Below are 22496 nucleotides of genomic sequence, written 5' to 3'. Positions count from 1 at the left end.
CAGACACCGACTCTCCCTGGGGTACGGGTCCCGCAGACACCGACTCTCCCTGGGGTACGGGTCCCACAGACACTGACTCTCCCTGGGGTACGGGTCCCCCAGACACCGACTCTCCCCGGGGTACGGGTCCCACAGACACCGACTCTCCCCGGGGTACGGGTCCCACAGACACCGACTCTCCCTGGGGTACGGGTCCCCCGGACACCGACTCTCCCTGGGGTACGGGTCCCCCGGACACCGACTCTCCCTGGGGTACGGGTCCCCCGGACACCGACTCTCCCTGGGGTACGGGTCCCCCGGACACCGACTCTCCCTGGGGTACGGGTCTCCCGGACACCGACTCTCCCTGGGGTACGGGTCCCACAGACACCGACTCTCCCTGGGGTACGGGTCCCACAGACACCGACTCTCCCTGGGGTACGGGTCCCCCGGACACCGACTCTCCCTGGGGTACGGGTCCCCCGGACACCGACTCTCCCTGGGGTACGGGTCCCGCAGACACCGACTCTCCCTGGGGTACGGGTCCCGCAGACACCGACTCTCCCTGGGCTACGGGTCCCGCAGACACCGACTCTCCCTGGGGTATGGGTCCCCCGGACACCGACTCTCCCTGGGGTACGGGTCCCACAGACACCGACTCTCCCTGGGGTACGGGTCCCACAGACACCGACTCTCCCTGGGGTACGGGTCCCCCGGACACCGACTCTCCCTGGGGTACGGGTCCCCCGGACACCGACTCTCCCTGGGGTACGGGTCCCCCGGACACCGACTCTCCCTGGGGTACGGGTCCCCCGGACACCGACTCTCCCTGGGGTACGGGTCCCCCGGACACCGACTCTCCCTGGGGTACGGGTCCCCCGGACACCGACTCTCCCTGGGGTACGGGTCCCCCGGACACCGACTCTCCCTGGGGTACGGGTCCCACAGACAATGGCCTGTTTCTGTGCTGTATGTTCTATGTGATATTAATTCCGCCTGTGAGTCAGTGTACATTACTGGGAAATAATTACACTCTGGCCTGGGGAGGTGCAGCCAGTTCAAGGACGAGGTGTAGCGAGAGTCAGAGGACAGTTGGGTATGTTGGTTGGACCTCACCATATCTCCGTCTGGCTCATCATCCAACTGCTCTGACAGTGTTTTGTCCGGTGACCGTTTTCTGCGGATTGCCGCGGTTTTGTCACGAGCTCTCCGCTGTGAGCCTCTGCCCGGCTCCGCCGCCCTGGGGCGTTGGGGAGCTGACGGACGAGCAGCCCGTGAGGCTTGTTGCCGGTGTGTGCCCCAGCCTCAGTGAGGGGCGGCTGGTGCAGGTGACAGGGGGAAGAGACGGGGATCGTGCTGCGTGACGTTTATAAATACGGAGCTCCGTGCAGGCCTGCTGCGTGCTGACCCTCTTGCCCCGTTCGCAGGTCATTCTCCACCCTGTGTTACTCGGCTGATGGACAGTCCGTGCTGGCCGGTGGTCACTCCAAGTTCGTCTGTATTTACAATGTCAAAGAGCAACTCCTGGTGAAGAAGTTTGAAATTTCTTGTAATCTGTCTCTGGATGCGATGGAGGTGAGTAACCCTCCGGGGGGGACAGGCACTGAGATATTTACACTAGGGCTTCTTAACTCTCTATTCTTTAGGGTAATCCAGAGGTAACATCAACCAAGGCTTTAAACTTTTCTAACAATTAGTTTTATTGACATTAAAACACAACAGTTTTACTGATCGAGATGTTTACAACTTACTCAGTACAACTTGAAACTCAGAATGGGTAAATTCTTCTGCTTCAGGAGACTAATGGGTTAATTCTCCGTTGATACCCTTCTTGTGGTTCTTCTGGCCTGTCTCCTCGATCTTACTAAAATGGCTGGTTTTAGGCCCTTCGTATTGGTGCAATTGGTGGTAATTTTCCATTCTCTCTCCTTCCCACGGTTCGATCAAGCTGCTGCTACAGAAACAGCTTCTGATGTTTATGACGGTTTCTAACGTTTCAGCCGAGCTTTAATCCCTTATCTCTGCGAAAGTACATTGCCTCAGTTAGCCTTCTGCAGTCTGAAGCAGTAATACTGTTCGAACTTGGTCAAACTTCCCAGCATGCTATCTTGATCAGTCGAGTTTAACAGTTCTGTGTTTTATTCTTTGTTGTTAATACTTTTCAACCAAATTCTGCTCTTTTCTCAACTAATCCAGGGTTTCTAGCCCATCCTTTTAGTTTTCTTTAAAACTGGTATTAAAAATCCATATTGAAAAGTCCAAAATCCTTCAACACCATTCATTTTCCCTCCTCCCTTCCTAAAGACACCGACTCTCCCTGGGGTACGGGTCCCACAGACACCGACTCTCCCTGGGGTGCGGGTCCCACAGACACCGACTCTCCCTGGGGTGCGGGTCGCACAGACACCGACTCTCCCTGGGGTGCGGGTCCCACAGACACCGACTCTCCCTGGGGTGCGGGTCCCACAGATACCGACTCTCCCTTGGGTGCGGGTCCCACAGACACCGACTCTCCCTTGGGTGCGGGTCGCACGGGCACCGACTCTCCCTTGGGTGCGGGTCGCACGGGCACCGACTCTCCCTGGGGTGCGGGTCCCACAGACACCGACTCTCCCTGGGGTACGGGTCCCACGGACACCGACTCTCCCTGGGGTACGGGTCCCCCGGACACCGACTCTCCCTGGGGTACGGGTCCCACAGACACCGACTCTCCCTGGGGTACGGGTCCCACGGACACCGACTCTCCCTGGGGTACGGGTCCCACGGACACCGACTCTCCCTGGGGTACGGGTCCCACAGACACCGACTCTCCCTGGGGTACGGGTCCCACAGACACCGACTCTCCCTGGGGTACGGGTCCCACAGACACCGACTCTCCCTTGGGTGCGGGTCCCACAGACACCGACTCTCCCTTGGGTGCGGGTCGCACGGGCACCGACTCTCCCTGGGGTACGGGTCCCACGGACACCGACTCTCCCTGGGGTACGGGTCCCACGGACACCGACTCTCCCTGGGGTACGGGTCCCACGGACACCGACTCTCCCTGGGGTACGGGTCCCCCGGACACCGACTCTCCCTGGGGTACGGGTCCCACAGACACCGACTCTCCCTGGGGTACGGGTCCCACGGACACCGACTCTCCCTGGGGTACGGGTCCCACGGACACCGACTCTCCCTGGGGTACGGGTCCCACAGACACCGACTCTCCCTGGGGTACGGGTCCCACAGACACCGACTCTCCCTGGGGTACGGGTCCCACAGACACCGACTCTCCCTGGGGTGCGGGTCGCACGGACACCGACTCTCCCTGGGGTACGAGTCCCACGGACACCGACTCTCCCTGGGGTGCGGGTCCCACAGACACCGACTCTCCCTGGGGTGCGGGTCCCACAGACACCGACTCTCCCTGGGGTACGGGTCGCACAGACACCGACTCTCCCTGGGGTGCGGGTCGCACGGACACCGACTCTCCCTGGGGTACGAGTCCCACGGACACCGACTCTCACTGGGGTGCGGGTCCCACAGACACCGACTCTCCCTGGGGTGCGGGTCCCACAGACACCGACTCTCCCTGGGGTGCGGGTCCCACAGACACCGACTCTCCCTGGGGTACGGGTCCCACGGGCACCGACTCTCCCTGGGGTACGGGTCCCACGGACACCGACTCTCCCTGGGGTACGGGTCCCACGGACACCGACTCTCCCTGGGGTGCGGGTCCCACAGACACCGACTCTCCCTGGGGTGCGGGTCGCACGGACACCGACTCTCCCTGGGGTGCGGGTCGCACGGACACCGACTCTCCCTGGGGTGCGGGTCGCACAGACACCGACTCTCCCTGGGGTGCGGGTTCCACAGACACCGACTCTCCCTGGGGTGCGGGTCCCACAGACACCGACTCTCCCTGGGGTGCGGGTCCCACAGACACCGACTCTCCCTGGGGTACGGGTCGCACGGACACCGACTCTCCCTGGGGTACGGGTTCCACAGACACCGACTCTCCCTGGGGTGCGGGTCGCACAGACACCGACTCTCCCTGGGGTGCGGGTCGCACAGACACCGACTCTCCCTGGGGTGCGGGTCGCACGGACACCGACTCTCCCTGGGGTGCGGGTCGCACGGACACCGACTCTCCCTGGGGTGCGGGTCCCACAGACACCGACTCTCCCTGGGGTGCGGGTCGCACGGGCACCGACTCTCCCTGGGGTGCGGGTCCCATGAGATTAAGGGTAGATGAGAGTTGGGCTGAGCGACCCTCCTTTATCGCTGACCTCGCTGTTCTCACAAATGCACGGTCCTGTCGCAGGAGTTCCTGGATCGCAGGAAGATGACCGAGTTTGGAAGCGTGGCTTTGATCGATGATGGTGCTGGAGATGAGGGTGGAGTCGCTATCAGTCTGCCGGGAGTGAAGAAAGGTAACTGGGGGGGGGAGGGAGGTACGGGGCTTGAAATCCACAGGGGCTGGGGGGAGGGGGAGTAATGTGCTGAAAATGATGTTCGTCCCTTTTTTACCCATTGTTTCGGTGAGTTGTTGCACAGTTTGGGACTGGGAGAGTTTGGTTTACCATAATGTGTGTGGAAGGAGGCACCGAGAGTAGAGATTCTTCACCTGATCCTCGGAGGTTGGGTTTCCCCAGGCTGTTGCTGTGCTGCTTGAGGTGACCATCTGCAGCGCCCTCGTGCCTCCCGGGGTGGGGGTGGGGTCACTGTCCTCTCCACTCTCAGGCACGAATTACCTTCACCCCTCTCGGTCTGTAACTCCGCTCTGAGCTCTTTAACCGGAGCTGCGTGACGACTGTGGCCTCCCGATGCAGATACTTTCTCCGATGAACCAGGCCGTTCGTAACCTCGGCCTCCTACTTGACCCTGAGCTGAGCTTCGGACCACATATCTGCTCCATCAGCAAGACCGCCTACTTCCACCTCCGTAACATCCCCCGTCTCTGTCCCTGCCTCAGCTCATCTGCTGCTGAAACCCTCATCCCTGCCTTTGTTACCTGCAGACTGGATTATTCCACGGCTCTCCTGGCCGGCCTCCCGTCTTCCACCCTCCATAAACTTGAGCTCATTTAAAACTCTGCTGCCCGTATCCTAACTCGCACCAAGTCCCGTTCACCCATCACCCCCTGTGCTCGCTGACCTACATCGGCTCCCAGTCTGGCAACCCTTCAATTTTAAAATTCTCATTCTTGTTTGCAAATCCCTCCACGGCCTCGCCCCTCCCTATCTCTGTAACCTCCTCCAGCCCTACAACCCTCAGAGATCTCTGCGCTCCTCCAATTCTGGCTTCTTGCGCATCCTCGATTTTCATCGCCCCGCCATTGGCGGCCGTGACTTCAGCTGCCTCGGCCCTAAGCTCTGGAATTCCCTCCCTAAACCTCTCCGCCTCTCCACCTCCGTCTCCTCCTTTAAGATGCTCCTTAAAACCTACCTCTTTCACCAAGCTTTTGGTCACCTGTCCTAATATCTTTGTGGCTCGGTGTCAAATTTTGTTTGATAACTGCTCCATTGAGAAGCGCCTTGGGACATTTTACTGATTAAAGGTTGTTGTTGATGTATCCCAGTGCTGGTAGGTTTGTACTGTGACGTGTGTACAATGCAATGGTTCAATTTTGATTGTTTGCCGGCGGAAATGGTGGGTTGAGATTGCCGGTCAATTCCATTGGGCAGTGGTGGTGTGTGTTTCTCCGTGTATTTAGCCGCGGTTGGTAACTGTGCGGAACGGAATGTGACCATTCGGTGTTTGAACCGTGGCCTCGGATGAGACTGTGACAGTGATGGAAGTTGTAACCAGTTCTGCGCCCACACTAACTCCCGCCTGTGTTTCTGCCCACCAGGTGATATGAGCTCGCGCCACTTTAAGCCGGAGATCCGCGTGACGTGCCTTCGCTTCTCTCCGACGGGTAAGGAGCAACCGGAGCTATTTCACACCCGACCTCGCTAATCGTGACGAGTCGTTCTCCATTGATATCTGGCGGCGTGCGTCTTATGAATGTCACGCAATACTTTTTTCTGTTCAGTGTTCCCAATCTGTCCCGTAAGTGGACCCGTGTCCCTTACGGCGAAGAGTTCACCTTTACTGCCCCAACATCTAGTCGTATGCTAGTGTGACCCGGGGTCTGTAACAATGACACCCCTCGTGTGTACTGGTTACTAGGACCATGCTTGTGCCCTCGTGTGATCCTCCCACCTTCTGGAGAGTGGACCGATAAACACTCGAGAGAGATGAGACCAATTGCAAACTGGTTTCTTTTACGTGTAATATATGAATTAACACGACAGTTTTCAGTGAAATTCAATCGAATTCCTATTGCTCCTCGTAACAACAAAAATAAGAAATAACAAAACCAATCCCGATTTAGGCCCAGCTTCACTTCACCTTTGCTTACGTTGAACTGACCGTCCCTGACCTCAACAAGAAGGGATCTCTCCCTCTGACCCTTCTCTAGCTCCGTGTGTGAGGGACTGGCCTCCTGTTTTCTGGGTCCCTGGAAACGACCTCTGGCTGGAGGCCATTCCGACATCGTGTGTGAATGTCACTGGAATGAATTAACAAACTCCATTGCCTCAAACTGATACTGCAAGAAAAAACCATTCTGGAAGCTGCTTCATCTGATCCCAGCCATTTGGTCAAATACACTTTCCCAAATACCTTGGGAGTCGTGTGGATTTAACCCCTCGTGTGCTGAATTCAACTTGAAAGCAGCATCTTGATAAAAATTAAAGCAATTTCCTTCCTAGGCCAAATAGTCAAAAATCTCAAAACGTAAAAGTAAAACTTGCAAATAGTAAAGATTCTGCACGCAGTTTGATCTATCCCATGTTTCACTTACTATAGTGAGGGATGTAACTGCTGTAGAACAGGAGGTCAGCCAGTGCCAGCATCCAGGAACAGGGTCAGGTACAGCACGGGTTAGATACAGAGTAAACCTCCCTCTACACTGTCCCATCAAACACTCCCAGGGCAGGTACAGCACGGGTTAGATACAGAGTAAAGCTCCCTCTACACTGTCCCATCAAACATTCCCAGGGCAGGTACAGCACGGGTCAGATACAGAGTAAAGCTCCCTCTACACTGTCCCATCAAACACTCCCAGGGCTGGTACAGCCCAGGTTAGATACAGAGTAAAGCTCCCTCTACACTGTCCCATCAAACACTCCCAGGGCAGGTACAGCACGGGTTAGATACAGAGTAAAGCTCCCTCTACACTGTCCCATCAAACACTCCCAGGGCAGGTACAGCACGGGTTAGATACAGAGTAAAGCTCCCTCTACACTGTCCCATCAAACACTCCCAGGGCAGGTACAGCACGGGTTAGATACAGAGTAAAGCTCCCTCTACACTGTCCCATCAAACACTCCCAGGGCAGGTACAGCACGGGTTAGATACAGAGTAAAGCTCCCTCTACACTGTCCCATCAAACACTCCCAGGGCAGGTACAGCACGAGTTAGATACAGAGTAAAGCTCCCTCTACACTGTCCCATCAAACACTCCCAGGGCAGGTACAGGGTTAGATACAGAGTAAAGCTCCCTCTACACTGTCCCATCAAACACTCCCCGGGGCAGGTACAGCACGGGTTAGATACAGAGTAAAGCGCCCTCTGTTCTCCATCTCTAACCGCTTCTTCCCTGCAGGGCGGAGCTGGGCAGCCACGAGCACCGACGGTCTCTTGATCTACTCTCTGGACGGAGGTGTGGTATTCGATCCCTTCGATCTGGACGAGGATGTTACCCCAAGCAGCATTCGCCGTGTGCTGCGTCAGAAGGAGTTCACTGCTGCCATTGTGATGGCTTTCCGACTGAACGAGGACAAGCTGACCCTGGAGGTCCTGGAGAGTGTTCCTCACGCAGAAAGTGAGTATGGAATCTCCTTAAAGGAGCTGGGCACCAGTCTGTCCCAGGCTTTATATATCAACTTTGCTCAGTGACTTTTGTCCCGGCCTCTTGAATTGGGCCAGACTCATGGCCGAGTCCTAGACTCCGCTCATGTCCCTGTTAGCTGTCCATAAGCTCATAAGAGATAGGAGCAGGAGTAGGCCATTCGGCCCCTTGAGCCTGCTCCGCCATTTAATGAGATCATGGCTGATCTGATTTTTACCTCAACTCCACTTTCCCGCCCTTTCCCCATATCCTTTGATTCCCTTGCTGATCAAAAATTTGTCTAACTCAGCCTTGAATGTATTCAGTGACTCAGCCTCCAGAGTTTTTTGGGGTAAAGAATTCCAAAGATTCACAACCTTCTGGGAGAAGAAATTCCTCCTCATTTCCGTCTTAAACGGGGCGACCCTTTATTCTGAGACTATGCCCCCTAGTTTTAGATTCCCCCATGAGGGGTAACATCCTCTCAGCATCTACCCTATCGAGTCCCCTCAGAATCTTGTATGTTTCAATAAGATCTCCTCTCATTCTTCTAAACTCCAATGAGTATAGACCCAACCTGTTCAATCGTTCCTCATAAGACAACCCTTCCATACCCGGAATCAACCTAGTGAATCTTCTCTGAACTGCCTCCAATGCAAGGATGTCCTTCCTTAAATAAGGGCACCAGAACTGTACGCAGTACTCCAGGTGTGGTCTCACCAGCACCCTGTACAGTTGCAATATGACTTCCCTGCTTTTATACTCCATCCCCCTAGAAATAAAGGCCAATATTCCATTTGCCTTCCGGATTACCTGCTACACCTGTATGTTGACTTTTTGTGTTTCATGTACGAGGACACCCAGATCCCTCTGTACCGCAGCATTTTGTAGTATTTCTCCATTCAAATATTTTGCTTTTTTATTTTTCCTCCCAATGTGGATGACTTCACATTTTCCCACATTATATTCCATCTGCCAAATTTTTGCCCATTCGCTTAACCTGTCAATATCCCTTTGCAGACACTTTGTGTCCTCATCACAACTTGCTTTTCCACCTATCTTTGTATTATCAGCAAATTTGGTCACAAGACACTCTGCTCCTTCATCCAAGTCATTGATACATATTGTAAATAGTTGAGGCCCCAGCACTGATCCCTGCGGCACCCCACTAGTTACAAATTGCCATTTTGAAAATGACCCTTTTATCCCGACTCTTTGTTTTCTGTTAGTTAGCCAATCCTCTATCCATGCCAGTATATTACCCCCAATACCATGAGCTCTTATCTTGTGCAGTAATCTTTTATGTGGCACCTTATCGAATGCCTTTTGGAAATCCAAATATACTGCGTCCATTGGTTCCCCTTTATCCACCCTGCCCGTTACTTCCTCAAAGAACTCTAATAAATTTGTCAGGCATGATTTCCCCTCCCATTATCAACAAGCCAGGGGATCAACCCTGGTTCAATGAGGAGTGTAGAAGAACATGCCAGGAGCAGCACCAGGCGTAACTAAAAATGAGGTGCCAACCTGGTGAAGCGACAACTCAGGACTACATGCATGCTAAACAGCGGAAGCAACACGCTATAGACAAAGCTAAGCGATTCCAGGACCAACGGATGAGATCAAAGCTCTGCAGTCCTGCCACATCCAGTTGTGAATGGTGGTGGACAATTAAACAACTAACGGGAGGAGGAGGCTCTGTAAACATCCACATCCTCAATGATGGCGGAGTCCAGCATGTGAGTGCAAAAGACAAGACTGAAGCATTTGTAACCATCTTCAGCCAGAAGTGCCGAGTGGATGATCCATCTCGGCCTCTTCCCGATATCCCCACCATCACAGAAGCCAGTCTTCAGCCAATTCAATTCACTCCACGTGATATCAAGAAATGGCTGAGTGCACTGGATATAGCAAAGGCTATGGGCCCCGACAACATCCCGGCTGTCGTGCTGAAGACTTGTGCTCAGAACTAGCCGCGCCTCTAGCCAAACTGTTCCAGTACAGCTACAACACTGGCATCTACCTGACAATGTGGAAAATTGCCCAGGTATGTCCCGTCCACAAAAAGCAGGACAAATCCAATCCGGCCAATTACCGCCCCATCAGTCTACTCTCAATCATCAGCAAAGTGATGGAAGGTGTCGTCGACAGTGCTATCAAGCGGCACTTACTCACCAATAACCTGCTCACTGATGCTTGGTTTGGGTTCCACCAGGACCACTCGGCTCCAGTCCTCATTAAAGTCTTGGTCCAAACGTGGACATAAGAGCTGAATTCCGGAGGTGAGGTGAGAGTGACTGCCCTTGACATCAAGGCAGCATTTGACAGAGTGTGGCACCAAGAAGCTCAGGGGGAAAACTCTCCAGTGGCTGGAGTCATACCTAGCACAAAGGAAGATGGTAGTGGTTGTTGGAGGCCACTCATCTCAGCCCCAGGACATTGCTGCAGGAGTTCCTCAGGACATTGTCCTAGGCCCAACCATCTTCAGCTGCTTCATTAATGACCTTCCCTCCATCATAAGGTCAGAAATGGGGATGTTCCCTGATGATTGCACAGTGTTCAGTTCCATTCGCAATCCCTCATAATGAAGCAGTCCGTGCCTGCATGCAGCAAGACCTGGACAACATCCAGGCTTGGACTGATAAGTGGCAAGTAACATTCGTGCCAGACAAGTGCCAGGCAATGACCATCTCCAACAAGAGAGCGTCTAACCACCTCCCCTTGACATTCAACGGCATTACCATCGCCGAATCCCCCACCATCAACATCCTGGGGGTCACATTGACCAGAAACTTAACTGGACCAGCCACATAAATACTGTGGCTACAAGAGCAGATCAGAGGCTGGGTATCCTGGGGCGAGTGACTCACCTCCTGACTCCCCAAAGCCTTTCCACCATCCACAAGGCACAAGTCAGGAGTGTGATGGAATACTCTCCACTTGCCTGGATGAGTGCAGCTCCAACAACACTCAAGAAGCTCGACACCATCCAGGACAAAGCAGCCCGCTTGATTGGCACCCCATCCACCACCCTAAGCATTCACGCCCTTCACCACCAGCACACTGTGGCTGCAGTGTACACCATCCACAGAATGACTGCAGCAACTCGCCAAGGCTTCTTCGACAGCACCTCCCAAACCCGCGACCTCTACCATCTAGAAGGACAAGGGCAGCAGGCACATGGGAACAACACCACCTGCACGTTCCCCTCCAAGTCACACACCATCCTGACTTGGAAATATATCGCCGTTCCTTCATCATCGCTGGGTCAAAATCCTGGAACTCCCTTCCTAACAGCACTGGGAGAACCGTCACCACACGGACTGCAGCGGTTCAAGAAGGCGGCTCACCACCACCTTCTCAAGGGCAATTGGGGATGGGCAATAAATGCTGGCCTCGCCAGCGACGCCCACACCCCATGAACGAATAATAAAAGAAATGTTTTTCCCAATGACAGATGTTAGGCTAACAGGTCTATAGTTACCTGCTTTCTGTCTCACTCCCTTCTTGAATAGGGGTGTTACGTTTGCGGTTTTCCAATCCACTGGGACCTTTCCAGAATCTAGTGAATTCTGGAAGATTACAACCAATGTATCCACTATCTCTGTAGCCGCTTCCTTTAAGACGCTCGGATGCAAGCCATCAGGTCCAGGGGACTTGTCAGCCTTTAGACCCATTAGTTTACCTTGTACTTTTTCCCTAGTGATATTGATTGTTTTTAGTTCCTCCCTCCCCTTTGCCCCTTGATTTTCTACTATTATTGGTATGTTATTAGTGTCTTCTACTCTGAAGACAGATGCAAAATATCTGTTCAATTCCTCTGCCATTTCCTTGTTTTCCATTATTATTTCCCCAGGGACCAATGTTTACTTTAGCTACCCTTTTCCTTTTTATATACTTGTAGAAGCTTTTACTGTCAGTTTTTACATTTCTTGCTAGTTTACTCTCAATTTATTTTCTCCCTCTTTATTATTCTTTTAGTCATCCTTTGCTGGTTTTTAAAGTTTTCCCAATCTTCGGGCTTACCAGTAATCTTTGCCATGTTGTATGCTTTTTTTTTTAACCCGATACCATCCTTGACTTCCTTAGTTAGCCATGGTTGGTTCACCCTTTTTGTGGAGTCTTTCCTCCTATTTTTGTTGCGAGTCATAAAATATCTTTTTAAATGTTTGCCACTGCTTATCCACCATCATACCATCTAATCTGTTTACCCGTCCACTTTAGCCAATTCCGCCCTCATTTCTTTATAATTGCCCTTATTTAAGTTTAATACAGTAGTTTCAGACCCAAAATCCTCGCTCTCAAACTGGATGTGAAATTCTATCATGTTATGATCACTACTTCCCAAGGGATCCTTTACTTTGAGATCATTAATTAATCCTGTTTCGTTACCCATTACCAGATCCAAAATGGCCTGTTCCCTGGTTGGTTCCCCGACGTATTGGTCGAAGAAACAGTCCCTAATGCACTCTATGAACTCCTCCTCAGGGCTATTTTCGCCAATTTGATTTGTCCAATCTATGTGAAAGTTAAAATCGCCCATGATTATTGTATTGCCTTATTTCCTGATTAATATTCTGCCCTACAGTGTAGCTACTGTTAGGGGGCCTATATACTACTCCCACCAGTGATTTCTTTCCCTTGCTATTTCTTACCTCCACCCAAATTGATTCGACATCTTGATCTTCTGAGCCAAGATCATTTCTCACTATTACACCAATTTCATCCTTTATTAACAGAGCTACCCCACCACCTTTACCTCTTTTCCTATCCTTCCGAAATGTTAAATAACCCTGAATATTTAGCTCCCAACCTTGGTCACCTTGCAACCACGTCTCTGTAATGGCCACGAGATCATACCCATTTGTTTCTATTTGTGCCGTCAATTCATCTATCTTATTACGAATGCTGCGCGCATTCAAATAAAGAACCTTTCATTTTGTCTTTTTACCATTCTTTCCTACCCCGGCCCCATTTGCTCTTATGTTTGTACGCTCTGTCCCTTCCTGACACACTCTGTTTATCATTACCCCCATCACTTTCCTGTACTACTTCCTTGTCTTTTCTCTTTATCAATCTAAACTTCACCCCACCTGAGCCCACCCTTCTATTTAGTTTAAAGCCTTCTCTACCGCCCTCGTTATTCGGTTTGCCAAAACACTGGTCCCAGCATGGTTCAGGTGAAGCCTGTCCCAACGGAACAGCTTCCTCTTTCCCCAGTACTGGTGCCAGTGCCCCATGAATCGAAACCCACTTCTCCCACACCAATCTTTGAGCCACGCGTTCATCTCTCTGATCTGATTTACCCTGTGCCAATTTGCTCGTGGCTCAGGTAATAATCCAGAGATTATCATCTTTGTGGTTCTGCTTTTTAATTTAGTCCCTAGCTGCTCAAACTCTCTCAGCAGAACCTCTTAGTCCTACCTATGTCGTTGGTATCTACGTGGACCATGACAACTGGATCTTCCCCCTCCCACTCCAAGTTTCTCTCCAGCCCTGAGGAGATGTCCTTAACCCTGGCACCGGGTAGGCAACACAGCCTTCGGGACTCTTGCTCTTGGCTGCAGAGAACAGTGTCTATCCCTCTAACTTTACTGTCGCCTACGACAACCACATTCCTTTTTACTCCCCCCCACTTGAATGGCCCCTGAACCATGGCCTCGTGGCCAATTTGCTCATCCTCTCTGCAGTCCCTGCACTCGTCCACAAGGGCTGCAAGAACCTCGTATCTATTGGACAAATGCAGAGGCTGAGGCTCCTGCAATGCTATCTCCTGGATCCCCATACCTGCCTCACTCGCAGTCACACCCTCCTGTCCCTGACCACGTGCCAATTTTTTTTTTTTATTCGTTCACGGGATGTGGGCGTCGCTGGCGAGGCCGGCATTTATTGCCCATCCCTAATTGCCCTTGAGAAGGTGGTGGTGAGCCGCCTTCTTGAACCGCTGCAGTCCGTGTGGTGACGGTTCTCCCACAGTGCTGTTAGGAAGGGAGTTCCAGGATTTTGACCCAGCGACGATGAACGGCGATATATTTCCAAGTCGGGATGGTGTGTGACTTGGAGGGGAACGTGCAGGTGGTGTTGTTCCCATGCGCCTGCTGCTCTTGTCCTTCTAGGTGGTAGAGGTCGCGGGTTTGGGAGGTGCTGTCGAAGAAGCCTTGGCGAGTTGCTGCAGTGCATCCTGTGGATCGTACACACTGCAGCCACAGTGCGCCGGTGGTGAAGAGAGTGAATGTTTAGGGTGGTGGATGGGGTGCCAATCAAGCGGGCTGCTTTATCTTGGATGGTGTCGAGCTTCTTGAGTGTTGTTGGAGCTGCATTCATCCAAGCAAGTGGAGAGTATTCCATCACACTCCTGACTTGTGCCTTGTAGATGGTGGAAAGGCTTTGGGGAGTCAGGAGGTGAGTCACTCGCCGCAGAATACCCAGCCTCTGACCTGCTCTCATAGCCACAGTATTTATATGGCTGGTCCAGTTAAGTTTCTGGTCAGTGGTGACCCCCAGGATGTTGATGGTGGGGGATTCGGCGATGGTAATGCCGTTGAATGTCAAGGGGAGGTGGTTAGACTTTCTCTTGTTGGAGATGGTCATTGCCTGGCACTTATCTGGCGCGAATGTTACTTGCCACTTATCAGCCCAAGCCTGGATGTTGTCCAGGTCTTGCTGCATGCGGGCTCGGACTGCTTCATTATTTGAGGGGTTGCGAATGTAAATGAACACTGTGCAATCATCAGGGAACATCCCCATTTCTGACCTTATGATGGAGGGAAGGTCATTGATGAAGCAGCTGAAGATGGTTGAGCCTAGGACACTGCCCTGAGGAACTCCTGCAGCAATGTCCTGGGGCTGAGATGATTGGCCTCCAACAACCACTACCATCTTCCTTTGTTCTAGGTATGACTCCAGCCACTGGGGAGTTTTCCCCCTGATTCCCAATGACTTCAATTTTACTGAGGCTCCTTGGTGCCACATTTGGTCAAATGCTGCCTTGATGTCAAGGGCAGTCACTCTCACCTCACCTCTGGAATTCAGCTCTTTTGTCCATGTTTGGACCAAGGCTGTAATGAGATCTGGAGCCGAGTGGTCCTGGCGGAACCCAAACTGAGCATCGGTGAGCAGGTTATTGGTGAGTAAGTGCCGCTTGATAGCATTGTCGACGACACCTTCCATCACTTTGCTGATGATTGAGAGTAGACTGATGGGGCGGTAATTGGCCGGATTGGATTTGTCCTGATTTTCGTGGACAGGACATACCTGGGCAATTTTCCACATTGTCGGGTAGATGCCAGTGTTGTAGCTGTACTGGAACAGCTTGGCGAGAGGCGCAGCTAGTTCTGGAGCACAAGTCTTCAGCACTACAGCTGGGATGTTGTCGGGGCCCATAGCCTTTGCTGTATCCAGTGCACTCAGCCATTTCTTGATATCACGTGGAGTGAATCGAATTCTGGCTTCCGTGATGGTGGGGATATCGGGAGGAGGCTGAGATGGATCATCCACTCAGCACTTGTGGTTGCAAACGCTTGTCCGCCATCATTGAGAATGGGGATGTTTGCAGATCCCTCTCTTCCCGTTAGTTGTTTAATTGTCCACCACCATTCACGACTGGATGTGGCAGGACTGCAGAGCTTTGATCTGATCCGTTGGTTGTGGAATCGCTTAGCTCTGTCTGTAGCATGTTGCTTCCGCTGTTTAGCATGCATGTAGTCCTGAGTTGTAGCTTCACCAGGTTGGCACCTCATTTTTAGGTACGCCTGGTGCTGCTCCTGGCATGCTCTTCTACACTCCTCATTGAACCAGGGTTGATCCCCTGGCTTGTTGGTAATGGTAGAGTGAGGAATATGCCAGGCCATGAGGTTACAGTTTGTGCTGGAATACAATTCTGCTGCTGATGGCCCACAGCGCCTCATGGATGCCCAGTTTTGAGCTGCTAGATCTGTTCTGAATCTATCCCATTTAGCACGGTGGTAGTGCCACACAACACGTTGGATGGTGTCCTCAGTGCGAAGACGGGATTTCATCTCCACGAGGACTGTGCGGTGGTCACTCCTACCAATACTGTCATGGACAGATGCATTTGCGACAGATAGATTGGTGAGGACGAGGTCAAGTTGGTTTTTCCCTCGTGTTGGTTCGCTCACCACCTGCCGCAGGCCCAGTCTAACAGCTATGTCCTTCAGGACTCGGCCAGCTCGGTCAGTAGTGGTGCTACCGAGCCACTCTTGGTGATGGACAATGAAGTCCCCCACCCAGAGCACATTTTGTGCCCTTGATACCCTCAGTGCTTCCTCCAAGTGGTGCTCAACATGGAGGAGGACTGATTCATCAGCTGAGGGAGGACGGTAGGTGGTAATCAGCAGGAGGTTTCCTTGCCCATGTTTGACCTGATGCCATGAGATTTCATGGGGTCCAGAGTCAATGTTGAGGACTCCCAGGGCCACTCCCTCCTGACTGTATATCACTGTACCGCCACCTCTGGTGGGTCTGTCCTGCCGGTGGGACAGGACATACCCAGGGATGGTGATGGAAGAGTCTGGGACGTTGGCTGAAAGGAATGATTCTGTGAGTATGGCTATGTCAGGCTGTTGCTTGACTAGTCTGTGTGACAGCTCTCCCAATTTTGGCACAAGTCCCCAGATGTTAGTGCGGAGGACTTTGCAGGGTCGACTGGGCTTGGTGTTTTGCCGTTGTCGTGTCCGGTGCCTAGTGGTCCGTCCGGTTTTATTCTTATTGTGACTTTTCGTCGTGAGATTTTACAACTGAGTGGCTTGCTCGGCCATTTCAGAGGGCAATTAAGAATCAACCACATTGCTGTGGGTCTGGAGTCACATATAGGCCAGACCGGGTAAGGGCGGCAGGCTTCCTTCCCTAAAGGACATTAGTGAACCAGATGGGTTTTTAACGACAATCCGGTAGTTTCATGGCCACCATTACTGATACTAGTATTTTAATTCTAAATTTTTATTTAATTAATTGAATTTAAATTCGCCAGCTGCCATGATTTGAACTCATGACTCTGGATTTTAGTCCAGGCCTCTGGATTACTAGTCCAGTAACATAACCACTATGCTACCGTCCCCGAGGACGGTATACAGTATTTAGTCTAAGGGGCGTGACTGCCTCCTGGATCAAAGTGTCCAGGTAACTTTCTCCCTCCCTGATGCCTCGCAATGTCTGCCGCTCGGACTCCAGCTCCTCAGCTCGGAGCCGAAATTCCTCGAGCTGCAGACACTTACTGCAGATGTAGTCGCCCTGGACAAAACTGTCCAGTAGCTCCCACATATTGCAGCTGCAACACGTCTCCTACCCTGTCATAACTATTTTATTTATTTAATTGATTACTACGATGCCAATCAAATTATTTTTAGGTTGAACCAAGTATTGTCCTTGTTTAATTTATTAAATTAAGTTTAGTTTTTTTTAAATTTAGTTTTATGCTATAAGTTACTTAACCCACAGTCCTAAGAAAGAAGAAAACAGAAAATCCTCACCACTAACCACCTACCTGCCTTACCCATGATGTCACACTGCAGTTTTGTTTTGTTGTTGCTGTGATCCGCTGTCGGCGCGCTCCCTGCCCGCTGTCGGCGCGCTCCCTGCCCGCTGTCGGCGCGCTCCCTGCCCGCTGTCGGCGCGCTCCCTGCCCGCTGTCGGCGCGCTCCCTGCCCGCTGTCGGCGCGCTCCCTGCCCGCTCTCGAAACAAATGCACCTCACTCCTTACTGCACCGAATCCCCTCACTCACCAAATTCTCAATTACAGACTGTCGAAACCAGACTGCGTCGATAGCTGCTACTCCGTGCTCCCTCGTTGTCGCGGGGTGCCACTGTCTGCAGGTCACCCTACTAGATTTTATCTCCTGTTTCTCATCCTAAGCATCACCGTAGGTGCTCAGAATCTCCTCAGCTGAGAGCATGAAATCGAGCAGAGCTCAGACACTGAGTCTCCCTTTCCACATTCTGTACCTTATCACTTAGGTGGCTCAGTGGGTAGCGCTCTCGACTCTGAGTCAGAGGGTCATGGGTTCAAGTCCTACTCCAGAGAGTTGAGCACGTAATCCAGGCCGACAGTCCCAGTGCAGTACTGAGTGAGCGCTGCACTGTCGGAGGGTCAGTACTGAGGGAGCGCTGCACTGTCGGAGGGGACGGTGCTGAGGGAGCGCTGCACTGTCGGAGGGGTGGTGCTGAGGGAGCGCTGCACTGTCGGAGGGTCAGTACTGAGGGAGCGCTGCACTGTCGGAGGGTCAGTACTGAGGGAGCGCTGCACTGTCGGAGGGTCAGTACTGAGGGAGCGCTGCACTGTCGGAGGGTCAGTACTGAGGGAGCGCTGCACTGTCGGAGGGTCAGTACTGAGGGAGTGCTGCACTGTCGGAGGGGTGGTGCTGAGGGAGCGCTGCACTGTCGGAGGGTCAGTACTGAGGCAGCGCTGCACTGTCGGAGGGTCAGTACTGAGGCAGCGCTGCACTGTCGGAGGGTCAGTACTGAGGGAGCGCTGCACTGTCGGAGGGTCAGTACTGAGGGAGCGCTGCACTGTCGGAGGGGGCGGTGCTGAGGGAGCGCTGCACTGTCGGAGGGTCAGTGCTGAGGGAGCGCTGCACTGTCGGAGGGGGCGGTGCTGAGGGAGCGCTGCACTGTCGGAGGGGCGGTGCTGAGGGAGCGCTGCACTGTCGGAGGGTCAGTGCTGAGGGAGCGCTGCACTGTCGGAGGGGGCGGTGCTGAGGGAGCGCTGCACTGTCGGAGGGGCGGTGCTGAGGGAGCGCTGCACTGTCGGAGGGGCGGTGCTGAGGGAGCGCTGCACTGTCGGAGGGGCGGTGCTGAGGGAGCGCTGCACTGTCGGAGGGGCGGTGCTGAGGGAGCGCTGCACTGTCGGAGGGGACGGTGCTGAGGGAGCGCTGCACTGTCGGAGGGGACGGTGCTGAGGGAGCGCTGCACTGTCGGAGGGGACGGTGCTGAGGGAGCGCTGCACTGTTGGAGGGGCAGTGCTGAGGGAGCGCTGCACTGTCGGAGGGGACGGTGCTGAGGGAGCGCTGCACTGTCGGAGGGGACGGTGCTGAGGGAGCGCTGCACTGTCGGAGGAGGCGGTGCTGAGGGAGCGCTGCACTGTCGGAGGTGCCATCTTTCGGGTGAGACGTTAAACCGAGGCCCCGTCTGCCCCCTCAGAGGGATGTAAAAGATCCTATGGCACTATTCGAAGAAGGGCAGGGGAGTTCTCCCCGGTGTTCTGGCCAATATTATCATTCAACCAACATCACTAAAACAGATTATCTGGTCATTATCGCATTGCTGTTTGTGGGAGCTTGCTGTGTGAAAATTGGCTGCGTTTCCAACATTAAAAGAAAGACTTGCACTCATATAGAGTCTTTCACGACCTCAGGCCCTGCTGAAGTCCTTTACGGCCAATGAAGTGCTTCTTGAAATGTAGTCACTGTTGTGACGTAGGAAACATGGCACAGCAAGATCCCACAAACAGCAGTGTGATAAATGACCAGATAATCTGTGTTTAGGTGTTGGTTGAGAGACAAGTATTAGCCAAGACACCGGGGAGAATTCCCCTGCTCTTCTTTGAATAGTGGCCATGGGATCTTTTACATCCACCTGAGAGGGCAGACGGGGCCGCAGTTTAATGTCTCATCCGAAAGACGGCACCTCCGACAGTGCAGCACTCCCACAGTACTGGCACTGGGATTTTTGCTCAAGTGTCGGGAGTGGGACAGAGAGGCCAGAGAGCCACCCACTGAGCCACAGCTGACCCTTACAGCAGTGTCAAAGCGCTTTGTGACACCCTGTGGTTGTGAAAGGTGCTATACAAATGAAAGTCTTTCTTTTCGTCTCTGAGCCCCTTGAGACTGGAGCAGGCCCCCTGGGGAAAGGGTAGGGGAAGCCTGCAGGAATCGGTGTGTTTAATGTACCCCCCCCCTCCCCATTCTGGGGTGAATGACGCATTGCTGCCCTCTGCTCAGAAACTGCCGGATTCTCTTGACTCCCGAGTCGGAGTGACGCTGATATTAAATAGCACTGCGGGCGATAACTGCACACCTGATTCACACCAATCCACTCACTGCACCAGGATCACACTCACCATTATTGGGGTCAACAGAATGGGGCTTCCCCATCCCCTCCCCCCGAGCTAGGCCACTCCCTGATGTCACTGATGGGCAGGGGCCAGAGTGGGTCCATAGAAAAGGGTGGAGACCAGGATCAGACCAGTCGGAGAGTGGGGGCAGGAGACCATGCTCGAGGGATGGGGGAGGTGGGGGGGTGTTCCCATCCTGGAGTGGGGGAGGGGGTGGTCCCACTATGAGAAGGGCTCTCATGGGGACACTCTCCCCGGCCCTAACACTCTGCCCTAACACTCTGCCCTAACACTCTGCCCTAACACTCTGCCCTAACACTCCCTGTTCCAGTTCACTGTGTGCTCGATCCTGCCCTTGGTCTAACCCTCTCTTCCTCTCCCTGTTCCAGTTGACTGTGTGCTCGATCCTGCCCTTGGTCTAACCCTCTCTTCCTCTCCCTGTTCCAGTTGACTGTGTGCTCGATCCTGCCCTTGGTCTAACCCTCTCTTCCTCTCCCTGTTCCAGTTCACTGTGTGCTCGATCCTGCCCTAGGTCTAACCCTCTCTTTCTCTCCCTGTTCCAGTTGACCTGGTGTGCTCGAGCCTCCCTCAGTTGTATGTGGAGAAGGTCCTGCAGTTTGTGGCCACGGCGCTGGAGACCTCTCGTCACCTGGAGTTCTTCCTGACCTGGGCTCAGCGATTACTGACGCTGCACGGACAGAAGCTGAAGGCCAGGTGAGTGCCGTGTGACACTTGTCGCTGGCTGGTTCTGGGGCTGTCTGTAATGTATGGCTGCTCTCCTGTTTATACAGCCCCTCTCACACAACAAAATGTCCCAGGGAGTTCCACAGGGGAGCAGCAGACACTGAGCAGGAAGTTAGGAGAGGTGACAGTCTGAACCGTCACTGGGAGGGATGGGGTGATACTAGGTCTCTTTATCTAAGGAAGGATATACTTGCCTTAGAGGCGGTACAACGAAGATTGATTCCTGGGATGAGAGGGTTGTACTATGAGGAGAGATCGAGTAGAATGGGCCTATTCTCTCTCTGGAGATCTCATTGAAAAGTATAAGATTCTGAGGGGGCTTGACAGGGTAGATGCTGAGAGATTGTTTCCCCTGGCTGGAGAGTCTAGAACTAGGGGGCATAGTCTCAGGATAAGGGGTTGGGCATTTAGGACTGAGATAAGGAGGAATTTCTTCACTCAGAGGGTTGTGAATCTTTGGAATTCTCTACCCCAGAGGGCTGTGGATGCTCAGTCGTTGAGTATATTCAAGACTGAGAGAGATTTTTGGACTCTAGGGGAATCAAGGGATATGGGGATCGGGCGGGAAAGTGGAGTTGAGGTCGAAGATCATCCATGATCTTATTGAATGGCGGAGCAGGCTCGAGGGGCCGTATGGCCGACTCCTGCTCCTATTTCTTATGTTTCTTATTCCTAAAATAGCGGCCCCAGCCCGGTTGGTTATGAAGCAACAGGTTCTGGAAATACCGGAATTCATTGCACGGTTTGGGCAGTGTACACTCGTTTATTTGAGGGTTGCTAACGGTGATTCTGACTGACTGGTGCCCTTGCACAGTACCGGTTCACCCTCTCTGTTCCGGGACTCAATTCAACATTCGCCTCGATCCAGGCACGGTGCATTGGTCACAATTCGACCTGGCAGTTGCCTCTCCCTCCGATCGCTGGCTCTGGGTTAACCCCGTTCCGAGGTTCCACTGAGGAGCTGCCTGGTGATGGGTTCACACCATTGGACACTCTGAGCTCCCCTTTCGAGCTCCCTCTTGGGGGCCACCGCACAGACTGCAAAATTTATTCAGAGAAGAATACCCAATTTCAAAACTCCGTGTTGTGCAGTTTCCAGAGTCTTGAACTCCCTTTTAAACTGGTCGGGGGTCTTGATTGGCTTTGAGTTTGTTCCCACGGGTCGGGGGTCTTGATTGACTTTGAGTTTGTTCCCACGGGTCGGGGGTCTTGATTGACTTTGAGTTTGTTCCCACAGGTCGGGGGTCTTGCTGCCAATGATCCAGTCCCTGCAGAAGAGCATCCAGCATCACTTCGACACTGTGTCCAAACTGTGAGTCACCACCAATCCCAGCCCAGACCTCACTCTACAAATGCTCACTACCTTGCTCCATATCTCTGTCTCAGCATTCCCCCCGTCTTTATCTGTCAGTCACTGACGTAATGGGGAGGACTCTGTTCATTGGCCAGTTTACAGAGAGACATGTTGGAGCTTTCCACAGGGCAGAGAATCTGAGGGTTATGTGGAAGTACGAGGGGAGGCTGAAGGCACGGCCAAAGAGAGGGGTCTTCAAGGGATGTTTGAGAACCGGGAGAGAGTTCATCAACGATGAGGGGGAGAGGGGATTGGGGGTGGACAGATGTCACAGGAGCGGAGGGTGTATAGAGAGATGTACAGCTGGAGCTGGTCACTGGGGTTCAGTAAGACCAGGTGTCGGGGGATTTGGATGTGAGGACCGGGATTTTAGAACTGATTGGCTGGGACCAAGAAGTTCAGCCTCGTGAGCCCGAGAGTGGGAGGAGAGTCCGAGGGGCGAGCGCAGGGTAAAAGGAGAGTCCGAGAGGTGAGCACAGTGTAAAAGGAGAGTC

General features: G+C 53.1%; 1 protein-coding gene across 1 annotated transcript in view; it reads left to right on the top strand.

The window, feature by feature from the left end:
- pwp2h (PWP2 small subunit processome component) overlaps window positions 1–22496 on the top strand; it is a 56158-nt gene that overhangs the window by 24626 nt on the left and 9036 nt on the right. The window contains exons 15-20 of the mRNA XM_067993408.1: window positions 1407–1554; window positions 4283–4391; window positions 5813–5878; window positions 7613–7831; window positions 20468–20618; window positions 21886–21960. Coding sequence (XP_067849509.1) covers window positions 1407–1554; window positions 4283–4391; window positions 5813–5878; window positions 7613–7831; window positions 20468–20618; window positions 21886–21960 — 768 coding nt within the window. The remainder of the gene's footprint in view (window positions 1–1406; window positions 1555–4282; window positions 4392–5812; window positions 5879–7612; window positions 7832–20467; window positions 20619–21885; window positions 21961–22496) is intronic.

This window comes from Heptranchias perlo, chromosome 11 (genome assembly GCF_035084215.1).
Source record: "Heptranchias perlo isolate sHepPer1 chromosome 11, sHepPer1.hap1, whole genome shotgun sequence".
Classification (NCBI taxonomy): domain Eukaryota; kingdom Metazoa; phylum Chordata; class Chondrichthyes; order Hexanchiformes; family Hexanchidae; genus Heptranchias; species Heptranchias perlo.
Note: the sequence above shows the minus strand (reverse complement) of the source record. Positions and strands in the feature narration are given on the sequence as shown.